General features: G+C 49.9%; 1 protein-coding gene across 1 annotated transcript in view; it reads right to left on the reverse strand.

Moving 5' to 3' along the window:
• Nucleotides 1-4,422: 4,422 nt before the first annotated feature.
• GSTCD (glutathione S-transferase C-terminal domain containing) overlaps nt 4,423-24,570 on the reverse strand; it is a 153,894-nt gene continuing 133,746 nt past the window's right edge. The window contains exons 6-12 of the mRNA XM_056113806.1: nt 24,447-24,562; nt 24,259-24,303; nt 20,441-20,569; nt 13,560-13,693; nt 11,259-11,289; nt 8,245-8,314; nt 4,423-4,577 (exon numbers count right to left, since the gene is read on the reverse strand). Coding sequence (XP_055969781.1) covers nt 4,441-4,577; nt 8,245-8,314; nt 11,259-11,289; nt 13,560-13,693; nt 20,441-20,569; nt 24,259-24,303; nt 24,447-24,562 — 662 coding nt within the window. The 3' untranslated portion in view covers nt 4,423-4,440. The remainder of the gene's footprint in view (nt 4,578-8,244; nt 8,315-11,258; nt 11,290-13,559; nt 13,694-20,440; nt 20,570-24,258; nt 24,304-24,446; nt 24,563-24,570) is intronic.

Consider the following 24,570-nt stretch of genomic DNA (forward strand, 5'->3'; position numbering starts at 1 on the left):
ATGGATTTGAATAAAACCTGGCTTCCTAAGAGAGCTGCCTGCAGCGCTGATCATTTGCTTCTCTGTGGTGGAACACTGAATTCTGGGACAAGGTCTGTGCTCTCCAGGTCAGCGCTACTTAATGCTATTTGGAGTCAAGGGCCCTTTTGAGAATCTAATTAAAACCATGCCCCTCTCTCTAGGAAAACATGTGTCCATCTGAACTCAGGGGTCAGCTAGAGGCCGCCATCACATTCTCTGTAGGAGGGTCACTGACCCCTAGCATTACAGTCAAACATGAGACTGATTCTGTTGTCAAAACGTGCAAAGAAGTTGCAATCATTTAGTATGCGCAATTCTGGTAGAAGTATTCAAAAGAACAGGAAATTAAGAAAGTCCTAACTAGCTTATTCTATTAATGGATTCAAATCAACAGGGGGAAGTTAGATCTTTCTAATGGCACTGTGATAATAGAACCTAATAATGTCAATAAAATACCAGATTTTTGCCACCCACCAGAAGGAATCCTTGCTGGGCTAAACATTTAAATGTAAAAACTTGGAACAGAGGACGCAGTGCACAGGTAGAGCACTTTGCATATGTGAAATCCTGGGCTCAATTCCCAGTACTGCACACACATAAACAAAGTGAAAATAAAAGCCTCAAAGAATTAGAATGCCAAATATACAAGTGAGCCTTTTAATCCGTAGGTGGGAAACAAACCTTTCTACGCAGAAACCACAAGGAAGAGTGACATATATGGGAAAATGAATAAACCTTGTATAGAGTATAAAACCAAACCAAACCAATTTCTTCCTTTAAACTGTTTTAAGGGCCAACTTAAAAAACAATCACAATAATTATGGAAAAGGCCTGAGAATAGCCCTTTTTAATCAGGTAAAAAGATTAAAATGCCAGATGAAAAATGAACAACACATCTGTCTAGCCAATCTGGTTTCAAAGAAAGATGGCTCATTAAATTAAGTGAACAAATTGGTCAATGGGCAATTCGTGGCATACAAATAACCATTAGATTAAAAAAAAATCAGCAGTCATAGGTAGGGCTTCAAGAGTGAAACTCTGTGGAGCGATAGCACAGTGGGTAGGGTGTTTGCCTTACACGCGGCCGACCCAAGTTCGATTCTTAGCATCCCATATGGTCCCCTGAGCACTGCCAGGAGTAATTCCTGAGTGCAGAGCCAGGAGTAACGCCTATGCATTGCCAGGTTTGACCCAAAAAGCAATAAATAAATAAATAAACAAACAAGAGTGAAACTCAAAAGGAGAATTTTTCTCCTTCCTGCCTGTCCAACCAGCCATGCCTCAAAGGAAGGTGACGGTGTGCCCATAGGCTGGGGCCATGGGCAGTCATGGTGCTCCTCAGTGCTCCTTGGAGCCTGTGCTCAGTGTCCCAGAGGAGCATTTGGCTCCACCCATCTGGCACTTTCCCGTCAGAGTATCTGCAAACCTGAAACTCCATGTAATGACAGTCTTGCTGATCTTCTATACCCACCAGCAAAGAAGCCCTCTGAGTATTCTTCAGGAACATTCTTCTCTGGAGGCAAGTGTGAGGCACCTTCCTGGCCCTTCCCTCTCCCATCCCTTCTCCCCCCACCTGCCTTCAGCCGTGCCTGTCTGACCCTTTCCCCCAGGGCTGCGGGCCAGCTGTGCGGGGGACCAGGAATTGAGTCAGGGCTAACTTGGGTGTCAGAGGGCGAGGGGGGGGCTTCCTCCTTGGGTACAACTGCAAAAGGTACAAGGGAGGACCGGGTCCCCTGGCAAACCCTCACCAACGCCCATAGATCTGTCTGAAGCCCAAGTGTGGTTCTAACGCTGTTGCTCTAACCCTGGCTCTTAGCTGACTCCGGATCTGCATTTGCTGTGAAACAGCTCCTCAGCCTCTAAGTGTGTCTGCTAATGGCATGTGTGCTGGGGGTCAGCCTGAGGACTTAGACTGCATGAGTTGCTATTTATAAAAGGCTTAGAATAGTGTCTGCAAAGAGTATGCAGGGCATTAGCCATTTGTTAAAGAATTCTGTTCAATTAATTTGAGTGCACAAAAATCTAAGAGGATAAATAACAAAAGATTTAACAATGAGTCACTTAATTTCTATTTTCATTTGGTCACATCTTCTATTTTTTTTTAATGACTGCTTATCTAGTGTTAAAAAAAATCTGTTCAGAATTTCCTAACTAAGTTGAACTGAGATTCTGCTTTTACAGTGTTTATTTTAAGGGGCTTCAGAGAGGGTGCGACGTGTAAGAATACACCTGCTCATGAGGTCCTGGGTTCCATCCCCAGCACACACACACACAAGGTCACTTTAAAATGCCGTTAGTATTGGCAAATATCTCTAATTCCACTGTGGAAGTTAACAGAAACACAAGCTTCGAGAAATTTTGTGACTGGAATGTTTCCTGAACCATGGAGTGAAGAAGCTGATGTTGCTGGGACGTTAGTAATTCTATCCCTGCTTCAGAGCCGGGCTGAACAGTCAATGAAAGACGTGCTCTGGTGTCTAACGTTACAACCTTGCGGGCCGGCTTTGCTCTTGATGGACACGAGCGGGTGAGACCAGGTCACTGGCGGGGACTGGTCACTGCAGAGCCCTCCTGGGCCCGACCCGGCTCCTTTTCACTTGTCTTGGCTGCAAAGGAGCCTCAGCAAGACACCAGTGTGACTGCAGTCCTCTTCCGCTTCATTCTCTTCAGACTTGGTTCTTGGGGGAGGGGACTCTGAGCAGCAGGGGAGCACTGGGCCAGGCACCTCCGGAGTCCATAGGCTTCCCCTTCCCTGGAGAAGGGAGATGAGGCCTCAGAACAAAGAAAGGGTGAGGCCAGGCCGTGGCAGGGTAGGGAGAGCTGATTCCCAGAAGTGGATAGATGTGAGGAGCTCTGGGTGAGTAAGACCTTAAGCATCCTGGGAACCTTTTAGGTCTCCTTCACAATATCTCCGTGGTAATAATGGTCCAGCAAGTCCAAAAGGAGAAGGGACAAGTGAAGTCTGATGTATATGCGTGTAGGAGATTCATTGAGGAATAGAGCGATGGAGACACAGAACATCATCCCCCAAAGCAGGCAGTGCGGAACGCGGGCCGGTGAGAGAAAGGCCTACACACTATGGGATTCACAGGAACCAGAGAGGCCAGGTGGGAGCCCCCAGGCCCGGCACCTAAAACACAAACAAAAACAGGCAAAACAAAGGGCCGATAGGGATCAGGGAGCGGTTGCCTCTGGGGGCAGGGAGGGCACAACAGAACTTTCTGGTTTGATGGAATGATTTTGGATCCTATAGCTAGGGGTGGTTGCCTGGATGCGTGCAGTTATCAAAACTCAGCAAGATGAACACTTATAAACTGTTGTGCTAAGTTATAGCTATTTTTTTTTAAAAAAAAACCAGTGTAAATGTGCAGGTTGCTGATATGTGTAGACGACTAAAATACTCAGGACTGAGAATACGTTCTTAAAAAATATCCCAGAAAAATAAAGCTTCATATCCCGCTCCCTAAATTATTTGTTTGTATTGTTTATTTATGATTATTCAATTTATATTATTAATTTATATGGCCGACCCGAGTTCGATTCCTCCGCCCCTCTCGGAGAGCCCGGCAAGCTACCGAGAGTATTCGATATGCCAGACACAGTAACAACAAAGTCTCCAATGGAGACGTTACTGGGCCCGCTCGAGCAAATCGACGATCAACGGGAGGGCCTTTACCTTTACCTTTACCTTTTAATTTATATGATCATTTATATTATTCATACTAGTTTTAGTTTATAGTGAGGAAGGAGTTATCTGCTATAAAGTAAAGCCCTTTCCCCCCTCACATTCTATGAACAGGAAATCATAAAAAATAATTGATAGCTGAAAACGAAATCCTGTGACACTTATTTTCTGAGAGAAAGAACTTAGTTATTCCCTCTGCTCCCATGTGATCCAGCTCCGTGGGCAAAGCAGAACCCGCCTGACTCACGGTAGCCTCCAGAGCAGCCTGCCAAGGCCCAGAGAACAATGTCTCCTCACCACTACGTACATACAGGCTTCAGTTCCTCTGTGGTTACCAACTAGTCAAGAGTTCATGTTAACTAGTCAAATTCCATGTTCCCAGAATGCGAGGTTGACTGCAAAGACTGCTGAGGATGTTATCATATGAAAGTAAGAAATCAGTGACGATTCCTTTTTGGAACTTAACAGGAAATCGATGCAAAAGCAGTAGATGAAATGAACTACAAATCCGAAAATCAAAAGTTCAACTGATTAGATTCTTTTTTAAAAAAAAAATCATAGAAAAGGTACAATCATTTGAAATACAGAAGGGAGCCCCGCATTGGGCTCTGGTCCCCAGGGGGAGGAACCCTGGGCCCCATGGGGAAAGGCGACCCCCCAGCACATCTGGGGTCCTTCTCCATCCAGCTGCTCTGTGGCTCTCCCTGCATGGCGGCTCGGCTGGCCGGTGCCTCCTAGACGGGGACCCCCACAATCATGTTGTTCTTGGGTGAGCAGCTCTCCGGCTCCATGGAGATGACGTGGGCCGAGTAACCGCGTTCCTCAGCAGCTCGAGCGCGGTCCAGGTCCACAAGGCACATGCACTGCTTCCCTGCAAGGAGAGACACATGTGGTCACAGCCCGGGGAGCCTTGTCCCGTGGAACTTGGCCAGTACAGAGGGAAGACACCAACCAGGAGAGACACAGTTGTGTATCTCCAACAACTTAAGAAACCTTTTCTCTCTCTTTTTTTTTCTTTTTTTGGTCACACCCACGTTGCTCCTGGCTCTGCACTCAGGAATTACTCCTGGCAGTGCTTGGGAGACCACATGCGGTGCTGGGGATCAAACCCAGGTCAGCAACGTGCAAGGCAAATGCCCTATCCTCTGTACTATAGCTCCGGCCCCAAGAAACCTTTTCAAATGTCCTGTTAAGTCAATCTCAAAGAAAAACTAGATTCTATCCTCCAATTAGTTAAAAACCTAGTTGTTAAGGCCTTTCCTCTGCATGCCTATGAAAACACAGTATTTGCAACTGTGTGTATGTGTGTGTGTGTGTGTGTGAGAGAGAGAGAGAGAGAGAGAGAGAGAGAGAGAGAGAGAGAGAGAGAAGGTGGGGATCTGTAAGAATATTCAAATAATAGCAAATCTGAAAAATGTCACATTTTTCCACCTGGTGTTTCCAGAGTAATGGAGACCTGAAAAATGAAGACCTTGGCGACAGCTCAGTAGAGCACTGGTTTCCGGCACTGAATGCCGAGATGAACAGTCCTCGTTTCCAGGGTCTTGCGAGCACCTTGTAAAGAGTCTACCCCTCTGGCCTTGCAATCATCGGATGACAAAAGGGGAAAGCTGACTGGCAAGTAAAATGGTCAGACAAAAACTTCTATTCCAAAAGCTGCTTCAAGCGGGTAGGGCGTTTGCCTTGCATTCAGCTGACCGGGGTTCAATTCCCAGCATCCCATATGGTCCCCTGAGCACTGCCAGGGGTAATTCCTGAGTGCACAGCCAGGAGTAACCCCTGTGCATCGCCAGGTGTGACCCAAAAAGCAAAAAAAAAAAAAACCAACCCACAAAAACAGAAAAAAAACAAAAACAAAAACAAAAGCTGCTTCGAGGGACGGGAGAGGCAGTGCAGGGTGTGAAGGAACGTGGGGCCGCCACATCTTGACTGCTAGGACCCTATGGACACCCCCAGACACTGCCAGGCACAGCCCTGCAGGGTGAGCTGGTGTGTTCCTGAGCCCCAGCACAGCCTCAGCCCGACAGTGAACTGCTGGCCTGGACGGCTGAGGATCACAGGAATGGGGCTGGGAGCGGGCTGCTGGCTGCACCCACTTGAGGCCCTGGGCCCAATTACCGGGACCCCCCGCCCTCCCGGTGGGTATACACACACACACGCATGCGCGCGCACACACACACACACATGCACACACACACATGCGCACACACGCGCACACACACACATGCACACACACATGCACAAACACGAACGCACACACGCAAACACACATGTGCGCGCACACACACACAGACCTCAGAACAATGATTTTGGGGTTGACTATCTCAAAGCTAAGTTTTACTTTTACACTTTGAATTTCTTTACAATCAACACAGGAACTTCTTCATCCTCCTGGAAAAGAGTTACGGAGTACACAGAACCGCATTCCATTTTCTTCAGTAGTTCTATTAATACCTAAACATTATTTTCCCAAGATTTATTTACATGTCAGCCAAAACTGCTATGCTACAGCAGCTTCAGCAATGAAGGCAGTTGGGTTCCACAGGACAGTGGGTGGGGAATCCGTGGGCGAGATTTGGCAGGGGCAGAGGCAGATTGGAAATGTTTGTTTTGTACATTTTACTTAAAAGGATCATGCCCAAAAGGGTGATGGCATTAGAAGTGATAGGAAAAGAGATTTCTGGAATTCCAGTAAGGCAGTACCACCCCCCTCATCAACAGCCAGGTGCTGGCACGCTTCCTCTCCCTAAAGCCCTGCCCACCCGGCTCCTGACGCCTGCCCTTGCCCTGGGAGCCCCTGCTCTCTATCTCCCTGTCCCCCACCTGCTCCCCTGTCCCAGGCAACCCCTCATCCCCTGCCCCCTGTCCCCTCCCCGTCCCAGGCGACCCCACCCCTTGCCCCCTGCCAGCCCCCGCCCCCAGCCCCTCCCATCAGAGGATGCTCTGCATTCCCCCAGTCTCTGCCCTGGCATGCGGCCCGGCCTGGTTAATTTTCTTTCCCATTACCGAGAGCATCTCTCAAGTTTCCACATGTTGAACAGTCTCCCTGCAAGTGAGACTCAGTTGGGAGCCTCCTTTCAGGCTCGGGCGTCCCGGGAATGCTCATGGGAGGGAAGCATGGCCTGGCGGAGTCCAGGGGAGGGACCTGGGGGGTCCAGCTCTGAACTGAGCCCCCTCCACACTGAGTCTGAGCAGGCACTCGGCCTCCAGCACACCACCAGCTGCTCCAGCCCAAACACTCGCGTGTGCCCGTGTCCCACCTCCCATCACAGCAGCTGCCCCCGCCCAAACACTTGCGTGTGCCTGTGTCCCACCTCCCATCACGGCAGCTGCCCCTGCCCAAACACTCGCGTGTGCCCGTGTCCCCACCACCCATCACGGAAGGTGCCCCTGCCCAAACACTTGCCGTGCGCCCATGTGCCCACCATCTACACAGCAGCTCCCACTCCAGTGAGCTGACTGGTGTGGTTGGTGTCACTTGGAAGTAAATGTCATCTCAGCTCCATTCTATCAGAGTGCTGGAGGGAAATGGGAGGTGGGAAAGAGCCGTCTCTCCTGGACAGTAAGAGTGCTGTTCCCTTAGCCTCGGCCTTAGACGCTCTGCAGCTGCCTGAGGTCGGGGCCGGAAGAGAACTCAGTCCCAAGTAGGAGGAGAGCACACACCTCCACGTGCAAAACCCTGGGCAGTGCCAGCAGCATGGTGCCCGTCATTGCCACAAACCACGGTTTCTCACAGACCGAGGCCTGCTCGCCACAGGCTCGTGCTCAGCCGGAGATGCAGACGGTTATGAAAGGAAGGTCCCCAACACACGACTTTCTGTGAGGGTCTTTAAGGACAGTGCTCACTCCAGCCCACCTCCAGAAGCCCCAATCTGAACCCAGCCCTCACTGAGACGACTTATCCGTGGGGGCACCAAACAACAGGCCGAGGGCCTCATGCTCGGAAGCAGATACATTGGGCCCAGGCCAAGCCTGTGTGCCAGTGATGGGACCTGTAATGGGGACGGGAGGCTTGCATCCAGTCACTGACACAGGAGGGGGTCACTCGGGGTTTAGCCGCTATAGGCGTCCACATGTGACTTCTGTCTCCAGAGAGTCTTGGATACATTTTTAACTTAGTAAGATTCTAAATGTTATGGTATGCCTTCCAATTTAGGTAATGTTTAATATTATAACTCTCAAACTGGTAACTAATTAATAATTTCCAAGTGGACTTTTTCCAGAAAGAAAACATTATTATGCTGTTTACACATTTTTCTGCATCATTTTTCACATGCATACTTGATTTTTCCATCGCGCGCATGTGTATGTGTGTGTGTGTGTGTGTGTGCATATGTGTGTGCGCGCGTGTGCATGTGTGCACGTGTGGCTTTTGATAGATCTAACTAACTCGACTCAATGTGCAAACACTAAAAATGTACTTAGTTACAAAAACGGGATAAAACGTGGTTATGGTTACACGGCCCTTCGCAACAGGGGGACATAATGGCGTTTCTCTGGGTCCAGAGCAGCGGCTTATAGGGGCCACAACCACATACCTATGAGCCTGCGTGGGGCCGGCAGCTGGACGGCGGTCTGGTCTGCGAACCTGCACAGAATCATGTGCTCCTGTGAGAAAGACAACAGCAAGGGGGTCACTGGACTCTTCCGCTTCAGGGTCACAGGCGAAAAGCGCCTCATGTGTCTGGCGTTCCTCAGTTTCCCTGACTAGACTCTGCACCCAACAGCACCTTTCATAGGAAAAAATGCCCAGGAAACTGGTCTCCCCTTTTGAGCCCACATACAGAGGCTCCTGGGGGACCTTTGGAGAGTTGCTAAAAGCCAAAATATGGCTGCATATTTGGACTGGGTCCAACTAAAAGACCTAAAATTCACTTGTACTTTTCGTTTTTGAAAGTTAGAGCTGCAGGAACAAGGTCCCAGAGAGACACGGGGTTGTTGGAAATCAGGAAAGGGACACAAGATAACCCGTCAGCCTCTGCAAAGCAAACCGTGATGCCCACAGGAGAGAGGAGAGAGGTGTCTGCACAGAGGAGGCTGGGCAGGGAACTGGGGACATTAGTGCTGGGAGATTACACTGTGGAGGGACGGGGGCTGGGACACTGTAGGGCTGAAACCCAACCACAAACGGTTCTGTAATGCTCTATCTCTTTCATTGAATCACTAAACTCAATAAAACAAAATGATTCATTAAAATTCAATAGCACTGTAGCACTGTCCTCCCGTTGTTATCAATTTGCTCAAGTGGGCACCAGTAACGTCTCCATGGTGAGACTTGTTGTTACTGTTATTGGCATATCGGATACGCCACTGGGAGCTTGGGCTGGAGCGACAGCACAACGGGTAGGACATTTTCCTTGCACATGGCCAACCCAGGTTTGATTCCTCCATCCCTCTTGGAGAGCCTGGCAAGCTACTGAGAGTGGATACCTGCATGCGCAAGGCAAATGCCCTACCCGCTGTGCTATCGCTCCAGTCCAATAAAATTCAACTAAATAAAAAAAAATACTATAAAAAGAAGACAGAGATACCGAGAGTCCCTGTGCATGGGAGCGGCAGATGCCACAGAAGCAGAGCCCGGCCCCCACAGCTGCTGCCTCGTCCCCGGCTCCCCCCACTGGCCCTCACACTGGGGGCAGCAGTCGTCACATTGCAAAGGGATCCAAGAGGGTCCTCCGAGGACAAGCCTGAGAGCGGGCAGCCGGGAGAGGCTTCCAGGCTGCTGAACCGTGCCAAAGAAGGAAGCTGGTGCCAAAGGCAAGGCGGGTCCTGTCAGGACAGCGTCCACCTCCCTCACTGGACACTAGCATCCTCCAAACTCCCCTTCAGGGCTGGGGGATGGTGACACGTGGGTACTGCGGGAGGTTCTCCTGGCTCCAACTGCTCTGCATTAGGACGCGTATCTTTTCCTCAAATGCTTCCTGTAACACGTGGTAGAGATGGTGATACGCTGAGGGAACACTGAATGAAGAGCTCACCATGTCCCCATGAGCCAACTGGCCTCGACCAAGGAGCAGAACTGAGAATTACGTGACTTGAAGAAAAGGCGAGAAAGAGCTTGCTCTGGATTGTCCTGGAGGCGGAAGTCAGGCTTTAAGCGAGGTGGCCCCGAAGCCCACTGTGGGACTACCCATGGGCCCACCACGCCGTGGACACACGCCAAGGGTGCGTGGCAGCAATGCGGAGCCTTCTTCACTAGTCTGGAGTGTGCAGAAAGACCTTCCAAAGCACCTGTCAGAGTTGGTGCCAACCCGTCTAGTCGTGTCTGCAGCCGTCTGTCACGGCTCAGAGACGCCGAGACGGAGAAAGGGAGGCAGAGCAAACCACAGCCGCCCAGAACAAGCAGATTGAACCAGCAGCCCGGGGCTGTGGGAGAAAGGGTGCCTGGGAGCTCTCCACGCCCGGGAGAGCCAGGTACCCCATCTATTTCACTCTTTAGAAACTTCCCTTCTCTTTTAGCCAGTGAGCTCATGGCGCCTATTTTCAGGGGTCCCCGGCTTCGTGGAGCCTCTCTGAGCCTTTACTTCACCTCAGGGGGCCCCAGGGGTGAGCGCACACAGGCCAAGCTGTGGTTTCCTTTTCAGTTCATTTTCGACTTACTGTCAAGTCTCTGGAATGAGACGTGAGTCAGTTTTAATCTTAAATTCCTGGGGTCCTAATGCTCCCCACCCCTGGTCAACCCGAGTCCAGGGAACAAATGCAGGAAGGTCTGGGTGGAATGGAATGAATGGAGTTTCAACCTGGCCCATGGGCGCGTCCACGGGTGCCCTCACACTGCACTGTACCGCATGAACTGCTGACGGTCAGCTGCTAGTGATGTTCACAAAGTCGCAAACTGCTGGTCAGACCCATTGACCCAAGACTCGCCTGCACGGCTGACAGCTCACGGCCCACCTGGCCAAGGCCTTCCTCCCTGCAGCTCCGGGAAGTGCTGTGGCCGGCCCGAGCTCGGACAGGGAGACGCTGCCCCCACGCACCCACACTGGGAGGGGGAAGGGGTGGGAGGACAGCGACAGTGTGGAATCGAGCAGCCGGCCATGCTTAGAATGTACCTGCCTGTCCACAGGGAAAGACCATCCTCTCCCTCCCAGGCTGTCTTAGCACAGGTGCTGGAAAGCGAACAGCCGCAGGAAACAGTCGCTCCCAGCCTCAGCTCAAGCCTGGAAACCCGGGGCTTCCTCAGCCCAGTGCCCTCTGCTGACCCAGGGGTCAGTAAACAGAAGGAGTAGTACTGCGGCAGGGGCACCGCCCTGTATGGGAAGGGTCTGTCTCTGTCTCAAGGATGGGTTCCCGGATGCACTAATCTGGCAGTTCCTGGGAGATTCATCTTGGGTGCGGATGAACGACTCAAACAGAGCTTAGAGGATGCAGCCCATTGCAGGCCAGGGACTGGGGACGGGCTTGGGGCAGATGAGGCAGCACATGCCCCGGAAGTGTGGGCCCTGGGTCTGCTCCCCAGGACCAAGAGAACAGAGCTGAGACTGAAAAATAGGAAGAAGGAAAGAAAGTAGAAGAAAGTACATTGGGAGCCCTCCAGTCCTTTTCAGGTTACCTTGTACGACAGCACCTCCTTGAACTGTTCACTGCAACAGAGAGAAGAGGATCGTTATTGTTTTAAATGCCAGAGATGAGAGAAGTCATAACAAAACACACGCATTGGCCCTGAGAGGATCGTGTTATCCTAAACTCAAACCTACGCTGGCTTTAAACGTCCTTCTAGAGAGACAGCGTGTGCCACTGGAACGCAGTAAGCAGTGTGGGCATCTCTCTCAATGGCCCACACCAGCGGCTTCAAGAGCGAGTGGCTTGGCGTAGAGTGGCCGGACACCGTTGGCTTGCAGGGTCAGAGGGGCATGGCCCTCTCTCTTCCCTGCCCGGGCGCCTAAAGAGTCAGGAGTTTAGAGGGGGGACCTCTGTTCAGGGGTGGCAACACTCCCAGATTCGCTGACCGCCAGTGAGGAGTGCCAGCTGCTTAGGGAGGCCAAGAGGAGGGATGCGCGTTACGTCAGTGGGTCACGGGGCAGAGCCCAGGGTGGGGTGGAGGGGCAGTGGCCGAGGAGGCAGTCAGGAGCTCTGGCCTTCACAGCAGGGCAGGCCAGGCTAGCTAAGAACTGGGGGTCTGGACCACTTGGTGGGCGCTGAGGTAAGGTTCCGATGCGACTTGGAGTGGGCACTGGCCTGGGGGCTGCTTTTCAGGACAAAGGAGGAAAGTGACAGTAAATGGACCAGGATGTGTGAAGCTGAGAAATGTTGAACGGAGGTTCTAAGATGGATTGTTCAAAAGGCTGAAATTAAAAGCACTCTTAGGGATCTTTCTAGTGCTAGACTCAGGTTTCTTTCTCCCTCCCTCCCTCCCTCCCTCCCTCCCTCTCTCCCTCCCTCCCTCCCACCCTCCCTCCCTCCCTCCCTCCCTCCCTCCCTCCTTCCTGTGCTGGAGACTGAACCCAGGTTTCAAACTTGCAGGCCAAGTGCTCTAGCCGTGGGTCCACATTTACATTTCTTACTATTTATGCTCAGGAACCACATACGGTGCTGGGGACTGAACTAGGCCCTGTACCATCTTCCTAGCGCCTCGACTCACACTTCTCAAAGGGTTGTAAAAACATACATCAAACATATAGGAAAGGCCCTCCCATTGTTCGTCGATTTGCTCGAGCGGGCCCAGTAACGTCTCCATTGGAGACTTTGTTGTTACTGTGTTTGGCATATCGAATACGTCATGGGGAGGTTGCCAGGCCTGCCGTCTGGGCGAGATACTCTTGGTAGCTTGCCGGGCTCTCCGAGAGGGGCAGAGGAATCGAACTTGGGTCGGCTAGTCCGAAAGTAGTGAGTGGTCGCAAGGTCAACCTAAAGTCAACCTGCAGCAAACATATAGGAAATGAATTTGAAATACTGAGTAAACCTCAAATTGCCTTGTGTGGTTTGTTTTGTTTTCCAATACTTCCTTTGATGGTGGGGGGCGCAAAGGGCTTTGCCTGCAGAACCCCAGACTGGATCCCTGGCAGTCCATGGTCCCCCAAGCACCCCGATGACCATGCTGGGAGATCCCTGAGGACTACCCAGTGGGGATCTCGCGACCCCCCTCAATGCCCCCAAATCTTTTCATTTTCTCTCAACTACTTCAAATATTACTAAGCAAAAAAACCAATGGAAAACAAATAAGAAGTCAATTATGTGTACTTAGTTTTACCTCAGATTACACAGACAAAAATCTCTAGGTCTAAAATCAGATGAAAAAATTCTAAGGTTTCTTAAGAGTGATGATGTAAATGACCCAGACCTCCTTTTGGGGTGCGGGTGGACAGACTCCCCATGATAGACAGAGCTAATCCATCCCATAATGACAATGGCCATGGTTCTTGGTAACAATGGACGCAGAGTGAAATGTGGGAAACTCTGACAGGCTGAGTGAAGGCGCCCCTGCCTACCTGGCGTGGGACAAAGGTGGCAACGGTCAGGCTCGAGGGCAGCAGCCCAGCCCCGGGTCCCAGTCTCCCTCCCGCACCTTCCCAGGCCATGAAAAACATGAGTGGGTGTCTGAGAAACCCTGCCACCGTCATGCCACTCTTCATATTAGAAAACAGACAAAAAGTTGGAGTCAACTGCCTGGGGTGAAACATTGTAAAAGTGATCAGTCTTCCACGAGGACACCGAGATAGCCCTGGCCACAGGTTTCAGAGGAGAGAAGGCCGAACAGCAGAGGGGCCACCTTCCTCACAGGCTTATCAGCAGAACCCGCCCTGACGGAAAGGGAAAGTCCTCACCGCTGAGATTTTGCTGCATTCAGACACCCAGCAAGTTCTGTGATTTTGGCTTAATCTGCAGGTCATAGGTAGAACACGTAAAGTCTCACCTTCTTGGGAAATTGAACTTGGAAGTTCTTTGAATAAAACCATAGCAACACGGAGACGTGACAAAGGTGGCGCGTGCTTGGATGCAGTGGTCGATCACCATGTCCGTGGCCACGCCACATGCGTGTAGAGCCACCTGCAAGGCAGAGCAGGTCTCAGCACTGTGCTCTTCCCTGCCCCGGGTTCTGTGCCACCTTTCCCCTCCCTTGGGGGATGACGATTGAGGTTTCAAGTTACGGGGTTATCCAATAACAGTTAAACTGCTTTAATTTGGTGAAACCAGAGACTAGTTTGGCTATTCACATTAATTAAGAAAATCAAGCCAGTTTCAATTACAAATAAAGCATAAGCTTCAAAGGAAAATCTGATTTGATATACAATGTAGAGTTTAATATGCATGCATGTCCAAACCTGCACCTCTGTGATGAGGGTCAGAGCAGGTATAGCACGGGAGTCAGAGCTTCCTTAGCGTCAGAATTTCTATCTCGAACTCTGGTCAGCAGTGGAGTTCTGAGCCACTTAAATTTAACCTTTGGGCCTCAGTTTCCTGTACTATAAACCAAGGTCAAAAATACTGTAACTCGATCTTTGAAGCGTTCAGCATAAGAGAAAAAACACATGGAGGGTGCGGGATCCCGGAGGAAAAAAAAAAAAGAAAAAACAGGTTCCAAAAAGAGCCGAGATCACCCGCAAGTTCCAGATGGAGTAGGTGCCGCATCCCACCTCCCCCAGATGGAACCCCGGTGACCAGAAGCCTCTACAAACACAGCTCGAGTATGCGGGAACGAGGACTTTTTCTCAAAACTGCCAGACTACACCTCCCAGGTAACCTCTGATTCCGGAAGTCACGCCCACAGCCCGCCCCCCAGCGCCATCTTTGAAGCGTTCAGCATAAGAGAAAAAACACATGGAGGGTGCGGGATCCCGGAGGAAAAAAAAAAAAGAAAAAACAGGTTCCAAAAAGAGCCGAGATCACCCGCAAGTTCCAGATGGAGTAGGTGCCGCATCCCACCTCCCCCAGATGGAACCCCGGTGACCAGAAGCCTCTACAAACACAGCTCGAGTATGCGGGAACGAGGACTTTTTCTCAAAACTGCCAGACTACACCTCCCAGGTAACCTCTGATTCCGGAAGTCACGCCCACAGCCCGCCCCCCAGCGCCATCTTTGAAGCGTTCAGCATAAGAGAAAAAACACATGGAGGGTGCGGGATCCCGGAGGAAAAAAAAAAAGAAAAAACAGGTTCCAAAAAGAGCCGAGATCACCCGCAAGTTCCAGATGGAGTAGGTGCCGCATCCCACCTCCCCCAGATGGAACCCCGGTGACCAGAAGCCTCTACAAACACAGCTCGAGTATGCGGGAACGAGGACTTTTTCTCAAAACCGCGCAGCCGCTTATGCGGCCGCGCGACATCTCTCTATATACAAAGTGATCAATGAGAAGTAAACCACCCAATCTTTCTCCCTGAAAGTCAGAGTTAAGTTTGGAGCACGGCCACAGCCCCAGAAACACAAGGACTTAATGCAGAACCCAGCAGCTTGGAGCAGAAAAGTGAAAGGACTATGCGTTAATCCAGGCCATCAAGTCGGCCGGAGGGGAAAGGGTGTTGCCCCATTCGCCCTCTCTTCTCTGGAAAGAAGGATGGCGGCCGCATGGGAGCCTTGTGGACAGCAGGTATGAGCCGGGGGTGTGGGGGCGACTAAAACCTCATGGGAAGGGGGGCGTTCTGGTCCGTCCTTCACGCCCTACCGAGGTCACCAGCTGCCCCCCACGAGCGGCTCTCCAGCACGGCCACAGCCCCAGAAGCACAAGGGCTTAATGCAGAACCCAGCAGCTTGGAGCAGAAAAGTGAAAGGACTATGCGTTGACCCAGGCCATCAAGTCTGCCCAGAGGGGAAAGGGTGTTGCTCCCTTCCGCCCTCCTCCCTCTGGAAAGAAAGATGGCGGCCACATGGGAGCCTTATGGACAGCAGGTATGAGCCGGGGGTGTGGGGGCGACTAAAACCTCATGGGAAGGGGGGCGTTCCGGTCCGTCCTTCACGCCCTACCGAGGTCACCAGTCACCCCCCACGAGCGGCTCTCCAGCACAGCCACGGCCCCAGAAGCACAAGGACTTAATGCAGAACCCAGCAGCTTGGAGCAGAAAAGTGAAAGGACTATGCGTTGATCCAGGCCATCAAGTCTGCCGGAGGGGAAAGGGTGTTGCCCCATTCGCCCTCTCCTCTCTGGAAAGAAAGATGGCGGCCACATGGGAGCCTTGTGGACAGCAGGTATGAGCCGGGAGTGTGGGGGCGACTAAAACCTCATGGGAAGGGGGGCGTTCCGGTCCGTCCTTCACGCCCTACCGAGGTCACCAGTTGCCCCCCACGAGCGGCTCTCCAGCACGGCCACGGCCCCAGAAGCACAAGGGCTTAATGCAGAACCCAGCAGCTTGGAGCAGAAAAGTGAAAGGACTATGCGTTAATCCAGGCAATCATTTCTGCCCAGAGGGGAAAGGGTGTTGCCCCATTCGCCCTCCTCCCTCTGGAAAGAAAGATGGCGGCCACATGGGAGCCTTGTGGACAGCAGGTATGAGCCGGGGGTGTGGGGGCGACTAAAACCTCATGGGAAGGGGGGCGTTCCGGTCCGTCCTTCACGCCCTACCGAGGTCACCAGTCGCCCCCCACGAGCGGCTCTCCAGCACAGCCACGGCCCCAGAAGCACAAGGACTTAATGCAGAACCCAGCAGCTTGGAGCAGAAAAGTGAAAGGACTATGCGTTGACCCAGGCCATCAAGTCTGCCGGAGGGGAAAGGGTGTTGCCCCATTCGCCCTCTCCTCTCTGGAAAGAAAGATGGCGGCCACATGGGAGCCTTGTGGACAGCAGGTATGAGCCGGGAGTGTGGGGGCGACTAAAACCTCATGGGTCGGGGGGCGTTCCGGTCCGTCCTTCACGCCCTACCGAGGTCACCAGTTGCCCCCCACGAGCGGCTCTCCAGCACAGCCACGGCCCCAGAAGCACAAGGACTTAATGCAGAACCCAGCAGCTTGGAGCAGAAAAGTGAACGGACTATGCATTGATCCAGGCCATCAAGTCTGCCGGAGGGGAAAGGGTGTTGCCCCATTCGCCCTCTCCTCTCTGGAAAGAAAGATGGCGGCCACATGGGAGCCTTGTGGACAGCAGGTATGAGCCGGGGGAGTGGGGGCGACTAAAACCTCATGGGTCGGGGGGCGTTCCGGTCCGTCCTTCACGCCCTACCGAGGTCACAAGTCGCCCCCCGCGAGCGGCTCTCCAGCACGGCCATGGCCCCAGAAGCACAAGGACTTAATGCAGAACCCAGCAGCTTGGAGCAGAAAAGTGAACGGACTATGCGTTGATCCAGCCCATCAATTCTGCCGGAGGGGAAAGGGTGTTGCCCCATTCGCCCTCTCCTCTCTGGAAAGAAAGATGGCGGCCACATGGGAGCCTTGTGGACAGCAGGTATGAGCCGGGAGTGTGGGGGCGACTAAAACCTCATGGGAAGGGGGGCGTTTCGCTCCGCCCTTCACGCCCTACCGAGGCCACCGGTTGCCCCCCGCGAGCGGCTCTCCAGCACGGCCACGACTCCAGAACACAAAAACCAGTTTCTTAACTATCTGACTTTCAGTAGAAATACTTCCAGGGTCAATAGGTAAAATAGCAGAAATCCAAAACCAACATTTAATTCTTTAACCCAGCTGTAGAAAGCAAATCACTTCACAATGCTTTTTCAGCATGTCTGATTTGGGGGGGGGGGTAAACTCTAAATAATAGTGGTGAATCTTTTATTGAAACAATGAATCTAATCAAAGCAGATAGAGTGTTAACTAGAATTCATCTGCCTCACAGGGACGGGGAGGGGCGGGGGGTGGGGTTTTATTGGGGTTCTTCATGGTAAAAAATAAGTATTGGTAAAGGGAAATGTGTTTGATATTTGCATTACTGAGACATAAACCTGAAAGCTTTGTAACCTTTCCCACAGTGATTCAATAAATAAATTAAAAAAAAAAATACTGTAGCTCTGTTGCAAAAATTAAACAAAAATTCACTTAAAATTTTTTGTAAATGCTGAAGGAATATAATCAAATAGATGTTGTGGAAGAATCAAATCATAGCTATGGAGTGACTTCATAACATAATGATTCTAAACACTGAGGAACTGCATTAACTATTTGGGGTTGATTTAAACTAGGACGTAGTTATTTAAACTTCAGTGGGCTAATTTAACAGGAAATAAAATGATGAATTGGAACCATGATTAGGGTTTCAATCATTCATAAAAAAACTTAAAAATAGAATGTTCTCATATTTATTAAATATATTCATGTTATAAAAACAACTGTGAAAATTTAAATAGAGCAAAACTGGGCTCAGTGAAATCAGATCTAGGAACTCTGAAGGATAAAGATTCAGGTCCAAAAAGGGTTCAGGATTTGACTTCATCCTGAGTAAGAGGGACTGAACTACAGCTGTCTTCTCCAAGGAAAAAACTCTCAAGTTTGGCGGTGTGTGTGTGTGGGAGAAGTGGGTGGGATGGGGGGGAGTGGTGTGCTTTCAGGGTAAAGCAAAGATCTTGAAAATTTCTGGATCTAAAGTAGCACATTTAGGCTGGAGCGATAGTACATCGGGTGGGGCATTTGCCTTGCACATGGCCAATCCAGGTCTGATGCCCGGCATCCCATATGGTCCCCTGAGCACTGCCAGGAGTGATTCCTGAGTGCAGAGCCAGGAGTAACCCCTGAGCATCACCGGGTGTGACCCCCCTCCAAAAAAGAATACAGTGACACATAAAGTTTATCTGATGACAATACTTGAATTATCCCCTAAGCAAATTATTTTCTTGAGAGCAAATCTAAATTCTAAGACTTTAATCCATTAAAATTTATTTTCTATTTATCTTGACAAAAGTGACCATGAGATTAAAAAAAAAAAAGAGAGAGAGAGAGAGAGAGAGAGAGAGAGAGAGAGAGAGAATGTTATTAGGAATGTAAAAAAGTATTGGGTCCAAAGAGGCATACACATGTCAGCTGGTATTGGTGAAGTCCTGATTTCGATGTTACAAGATATGCCTAAAAGAGTCATCCTCAAAGCCACAGAAAGGAAGGAGTCAGGTGCCTGACAGGCTGCGGCTTCCGTGACAGAGAGGAGAAGGCAGTACTTTTGGGTGACACGGCCGCAGCAGGACCACTCACTGCAGAGCAGCTTTGACCTGCACCTCAGGATAAAGAATAAATTCTGATTTAGTAGGGTTCTCTCTCCTTTTTGTGAGTTTTGCTAGCGGTTTATGTAACTCTGTATCTCACAGTGATTCAATTAAAAATTAATAAAATTGGGGCTGGAGTGATAGCACAGTGGGTAGGGCGTTTGCCTTGCACGCAGCCAACATGACCAACACAGGTTCGATTCCCAGTACCCCATATGGTCCCCTGAGCACCGCCAGGAGCAATTCCTGAGTGCATGAGCCAGGAGTAACCCCTGAGTATCGTCAGGTATAACCCAAAAAGCAAAAAAAAAAATTAATAAAATTAAAAATAGATACACGCTAACTTAAAATAATTTTGAGTTAAAAATTTCTGGAGGAGATAATTTCCTAATTAACCATTTATTTCTCATCGGATAGTCTTGGCTTTAGATAGCCTATTGACAAAGAAAACAAATGGCATGCTTTATAAACTTCACTAATTTGCAGTAGTCAACATTTAATAAACCTCCTTGGTCAAAAATCAACCATGCTATGAGAAATGTGAGCGTCAAAAATGGTTGAGGCCCCTGGAGGCCGTGCTCGTGTGTCTGTTCATGACTGGAAATGCACATGGACCAGGCCACCCTGGAAGGCTGCAGAAATGCAGTTAAGGGCTACATGATGCATGAGGCATCTACCCAGTAATAACATGACATCAAGACACGAGAAAGAAGAGACATGATTAACAAGCAGGAAAGACACGATAAAGCTCAGTTAAAGCAGGAGCTATGTACTACAAACTCAATCACACTGATACATAGGTCAAAAATATCTATGTATGTGCAGAAGTAAAGACCAAAAGTATTTGGCAGTGTTTTTCTCAGTAGTAGGAATACTAGTGGTTTCTTTCTCATGTAATTTTGCTTTTATAAGTGAATTTTTCTTTAAGAATCTGAAGCAATTACTTTAAACAAATAAAAGATGTAGCAGGAACTTTGGCATCTTAATGAAACTCAAATTTAACCAGAGAACAAAACATCTTGGATAAAATAAGCTGATGAATCACAGTTTAAATAATATTAACAATTATTAACAATTATTGTGTGGCAAACACTGTCCTAAGCTATGAAGAAAGTAAAGTTCTTTTTTTTTTTCTTTTTGGGTCACAACTGGTGATGCTCAGGGGCTGCTCCTGATTCTGCACTAAGGAATTACTCCTGGTGATGCTTGGGAAGCCGTATGGAATGCTGGGGATTGAACCCGTGTTGGCCACATGCAAGGCAAATGCTCTCCCCGCTGTACTATTGTTCCAACCTCAAAGAAAGTAAGGTTCTTTGGGTCACACCCGGTGATGCACAGGGGTTACTCCTGGCTCTACACTCAGGAGTTACTCCTGGCGGTGCTCAGGGGACCATATGGGATGCTGGGAATCAAACCTGGGTGGACCACATACAAGGCAAATGCCCTACCCATTGTGCTATCTCTCCAGCCCCAGATAGTAAAGTTCTTGACGGCTAGAGGAACAAATGACATCTCTAACAATGCAGTAAGTTGCTGTGTAAGACAACATTCACTAACATACTTTATAGATACAAAATAAAAGGGTTAAATATCTTTGTTTAGCAAAGCAATAAGATATTTATTTATGCTAAGCATATAATTTTTTCTTACTAGATAAAGACATTAAAATTGCTTGATTACTTACCCCAATATTAAACATCCCTGTAAAATACTCCATATTCGCTTGGATGAACCAAATGTTTTTTAAACCTAGTTCGTCACTTCTCTTCTTAGCGCGGATTAATGATAATTCCTTGTTTTCTACTAATATGACCTAGATTTCATCCAAGAAACAAAAGAATATTCAGTAACACCATTCAGACCTTCTGGCAAAGTATGGCTACCTTATTTCATAGCTTTAATAAGGTAGAACATATCACATTGGTCCTTCTCCTGTGCCCGGAAATACACCAGCAACACAGGATAAAAATGAACCTGGCCTGGAGCTCTTTATGCTACAGCATTTAGCACAGACACATGACGAGGCAGAGGGACGTGGGGGAAACAGTCAGTCCCAACACGGTGAGGTGTGTATGAAAGGTATCTAACTGCCACCTGTCACAGCATTCAGCTCTGACGACTAAGGAAGCTTTCATGGGAAAGGAACATTCACTGAAGCCTGAAAAATGAGTAGAAACCGGGGCTGGAGAAACAGCACAAGGGCGAGGGCATCAGTCTGTGTGCAGCAGCCCTGGCAAGACCCGACCCTGCTGGGTACAGCCTGAGGCTGCCATACTATGGCTGTGGCCCCAGGGGCCCTGGAGACTGCTAGGTGTGGCCCCAGGGGCCCTGGACACTGCTGGGTGGTCCAGATAGTCCCGGGGACACTGTGGGGCCACAGCAGCACATCCTCAATCCTCGGATTAAACCACAGGTTCTGTTGACAAATAATTGTCAGAAAGGGTCCCCAGGTCTTCTGAGCACTGTTTTTAGAGCCCTCTAAAATCTGTATAGAAATTAGCTTAGAAATGAGAAGTGTATGAGGTGGAAAAAATGTGTACAAAGACCCACGGTGAGAAGGTGTCCGGTGGGCGCCAAGAACAGAAAAGTGATCTTGCTGATGCTGATGCAAGGCAGGGGAGGGGTGGGAAAGGGGCCACAGGCTCAGAGGGGGGAGCCTGCCGGCCGGGCAGGAAAGCAGCTGGACGGACCACGCACAGTGCGAAGCTCTTCAATGGCTCGTGGACCTGGCTCTGCCTCGCCTCGCCCTAAGGACAGAGACCCGTCAGCAAACTTGGTGTCCATGCCTGCTGCCTCCACGCTGCCCCAGGAGAAGAGGGCCTGACTGCCGTGGACTCGGGTTGTGCAGGGCCCATCCTCTGGGCCCCTGGGACAAGTGCCGGACCAGCCCTTTCCACTCTGCTCACTTTCTAAGGAGAGGAAGAACCCGCCCGCATGCCCCTCACCATCCATCACACGTCACACTCTGGCCCCTGAGCGCTTCCACCTCATTTCCTTCTGGAAACAGAATTAAAAACCTGGCAGCCAAAGGGGCTGAAGTGATAGGACAGGGGGTAGGGCGTTTGCCAATTCCCGACATTCTCTATGGCCCCTTGAGCACCTTGGGGGGGGGGGGAGTTCCTGAGTGCAGAGCCAGGTGAACCCCGGAGCATCGCTGGGTGTGGCCCAGGGCAAAACAAACAAAAGAACAATGCGGCATACTCCAGAGAGATCACAACCAAAAAATCTTTCCCATTTCAATTTTTATTTAAAAGGAGGAACTGATTTAATATGGCAAAAAAGCAAAAAAAAAAAAAGCAAAAAAGAAAAAAAGCATACTTCTAACCAGTAGTGACAACATTTATATAAGTGATGATCATTGTATCACTGTCATTCTGTTGATTGTTGAATTACTCAAGTGGGTGCCAGTAACGTCTCTGTTACCCCCAGCCCTGAGATTTTAGCAGCCTCTTCTTACTCATCTTTTCCCAACAGCTGGAGGCTCTTTCAGGGTCAGGGGATTAAGACCTGTTGTCGTTACTGTATTTGGCATACCGAATATGCCACAGGAAGCTTGCCAGGCTCTGCTCGTGTGGGCGGGATACTCTGGATAGCTTGCCGGGCTCTCCGAGAGGCATATATGGCAGATGCCTCTCCAAGAGGCACATTACGATGCATATAAGCACATGCATCATAATATAAGTTATGATGCATGTGCTTAAATACATGGTAAATTCTCACTAAACTACAATGCTATTTAACATTATTTGCAATGGGCCAGAGCGATAGCACAGCGGGTAGGGCGTTTGCCTTGCACGCAGCCAACATGGCCGACACAGGTTCGATTCCCAGCATCCCATATGGTCCACGGAGCACTGCCAGGAGTGATTCCTGAGTGCATGAGCCAGGAGTAACCCCTGAGCATCGCCGGGTGTGACCCAAAAAGAAAAAAAAAGATAAAATAAAATAATTTGCAATAGGGAAACATCGATGGTACAATATATCAAAAGCAAGAACTAAAATTTGCATTTTGAACTTTGTAACAATGAGCATCATATAAACAGTGAAATGAGGAAGAAAGCACTGGACAGTCGGTGTGGCTGGTCTATCTTTTCTCTTCTGAATTTTTGTTACTATTGCTCTAATTTTGACACCATTGATACAATCAGGATACCCAAAGAACTCTGCAAGTCTCAGAACCTAGATTTTCTAGTATAAAATCATGTTGAAAACCAGGGTTCTGGGGCTGTGTTTGTCTTGGGAGCAGGAGACCTGGGGTCAGCCCCTGGTAACACAGAAACCATCTGATGATGACTCTACTGAGCACGAACTATTTTGTTCATCATCATTTTATTGAACCTCACAATAGATACCTGTAATGACAGTCACCTTAAAGCAGCCCTTTCAGAAGCCCCAGCCCATAGTTCGTGATTCTGCGGCGACTGCAAACTACCTCAGGGCCACGGAATCTCGTCTTCACCAGCCTTGTTCGAGAGACTTATCAATCAATCTCGAAAGAGATCAACTGGCTGCAAAAACTTAAAGAGATCAACTAGCTAGAAAAACTTCTCAGACACGCTTACCCGACTGAGGCATGTGGGGTACCCTGAGGGGTGGCCAGTGCCCACCCAAGCGAGGACAGTCAGAGCTGCGGCCACGCCCCTGGTCAGGCTCCATCGCCTCAGGACACTGAGCCCACAGGGAACTTCCCCTGGGCAAAGCCTCAGGCACGTGCTCCCTGTGGCTGTAGGCTCAATCCCTTCTGGGAATCCGGACAGGCAACCCCCCTCTTCCCTGAACTCTGGAAGCCCTGGCAGTAATGCCAGGAACCACCTCCTCGGCTGCCATATAAATTTAGCAATTAAAAATTTAACTCTGGTTGGACCAACCAGTTAAAAACCCTGGATTTTCTGGAGCGTGTGGTCGCATTCACGACCACTCGTCTCCAAACTCCACAACGCCGACAATTCAGTAGTAACACAACAGATTGGATGAGATGTAATATAGAGGCCAACCAATCCCGACTAACAAAAACATCAACACAGAAGCTTAACTTGTGACAACAGTAAGTCCTCAGGCAAAGACTTAATACCCACCTGGTAAGATACAAGTTCACTAATTTTCTTTAAAGTTTTCGATTATTTTGCTAGCTGTTTATGGGTAACAACCAATATAAAATAAATGACTTTGGTCCTGTTACTTGGGCAGGCTGGAGGGGTGGTTGGGAAATGGGAACGGGGTGGGGGGAAGGGGACAGGGGTGTTGGGACTGGGGGTAGAATATTGAATGCTGTAACAAACCATCATGAACAATGTTTTTATAAACCATGGTGTTTAAATAAAGTGTGGGGGAAAGGAAAACAACATCCTTTCCTAAAACTAAAAACTGAGAATTGTCCTGAAGTGCTTCTTTCTTACCCCCTAAGGTTGTTTGTCCAGAACGTGCTGCTCTACTCTGGCCCAGGGTGAGTGTAATAGGCCCCCAGTGCAGAGCACAGGTCTGGGTTGGGTCACTCACACGTACCTGGCACAGGGGCAGCATGTGAGCGAGGACGATCCCGACGTGGCCCTAGGGAGAGCAGAGAGGCACGTCACCCATGGCCCCGGAGGTGCTCGCGGCCTTCCCAGAGGGAGAATCTCGCCCAGAGGGAGCACAACCCGACTGTCCAGTCACACCGGCCTCGGGACGGAGTGAAGGGATGGATACAATACCCCACCGCTGCAGAAATCCACGATTCTGTCCCCCGGCTTGGCCTGCTTCGACACCACGTAGACCAGGTTGTTCAGCTGCTGCTGCTTCCTCAGGGCGCGGTCACTGGACATCTTACCTGGGAAG

This window comes from Sorex fumeus, unplaced genomic scaffold, assembly GCF_029834395.1.
Source record: "Sorex fumeus unplaced genomic scaffold, SorFum_2.1 ptg000024l, whole genome shotgun sequence".
Classification (NCBI taxonomy): domain Eukaryota; kingdom Metazoa; phylum Chordata; class Mammalia; order Eulipotyphla; family Soricidae; genus Sorex; species Sorex fumeus.